The sequence below is a fragment of the Eimeria tenella genome, genomic scaffold (assembly GCF_000499545.2).
Source record: "Eimeria tenella Houghton genomic scaffold, Eth_scaff2875, whole genome shotgun sequence".
NCBI classification, from domain to species: domain Eukaryota; phylum Apicomplexa; class Conoidasida; order Eucoccidiorida; family Eimeriidae; genus Eimeria; species Eimeria tenella.
Genome location: NW_013542751.1, coordinates 1 through 286, shown reverse-complemented (window position 1 = coordinate 286; position 286 = coordinate 1). Strand labels below are relative to the sequence as shown.

General features: G+C 67.1%; 1 protein-coding gene across 1 annotated transcript in view; it reads left to right on the top strand.

The window, feature by feature from the left end:
* ETH_00037220 (iron only hydrogenase large subunit, C-terminal domain-containing protein, putative) overlaps nucleotides 1–167 on the top strand; it is a gene marked incomplete at both ends in the record, with an annotated part of 1,257 nt that extends 1,090 nt beyond the window's left edge. The window contains one exon of the mRNA XM_013375541.1: nucleotides 2–167. Within this exon, the coding sequence (XP_013230995.1) occupies nucleotides 2–167 (166 nt within the window). The remainder of the gene's footprint in view (nucleotide 1) is intronic.
* Nucleotides 168–286: the final 119 nt, after the last annotated feature.

Genomic DNA, 286 nt, shown 5'->3' with positions numbered 1-286 from the left:
GTGCTCGGCCGGCTGCCTGCAGCAGCAGCAGCAGCAGCAGCTGCTGCTGCTGCCGCGGCCAGCAGCAGTTCTGGCCGGCAGCGGGGGCCACTTGGAGTTTTTGTTTACGCAAATTGCCCGGGGCTTCTTCGGGCAGCAGCTCTCAGCAGCAGCTTTTGAATTTGTAAGAGGGCCCAACGAGGAGCTGCAGTCGCTGGCCCTCTTCCCCGCGCAGCAGGCCCCAGCAGCAGCAGCAGCAGCAGCAGCAGCGGGAAGCACAGGCCCCGCCAGCAGCAGCAGGGGCCGC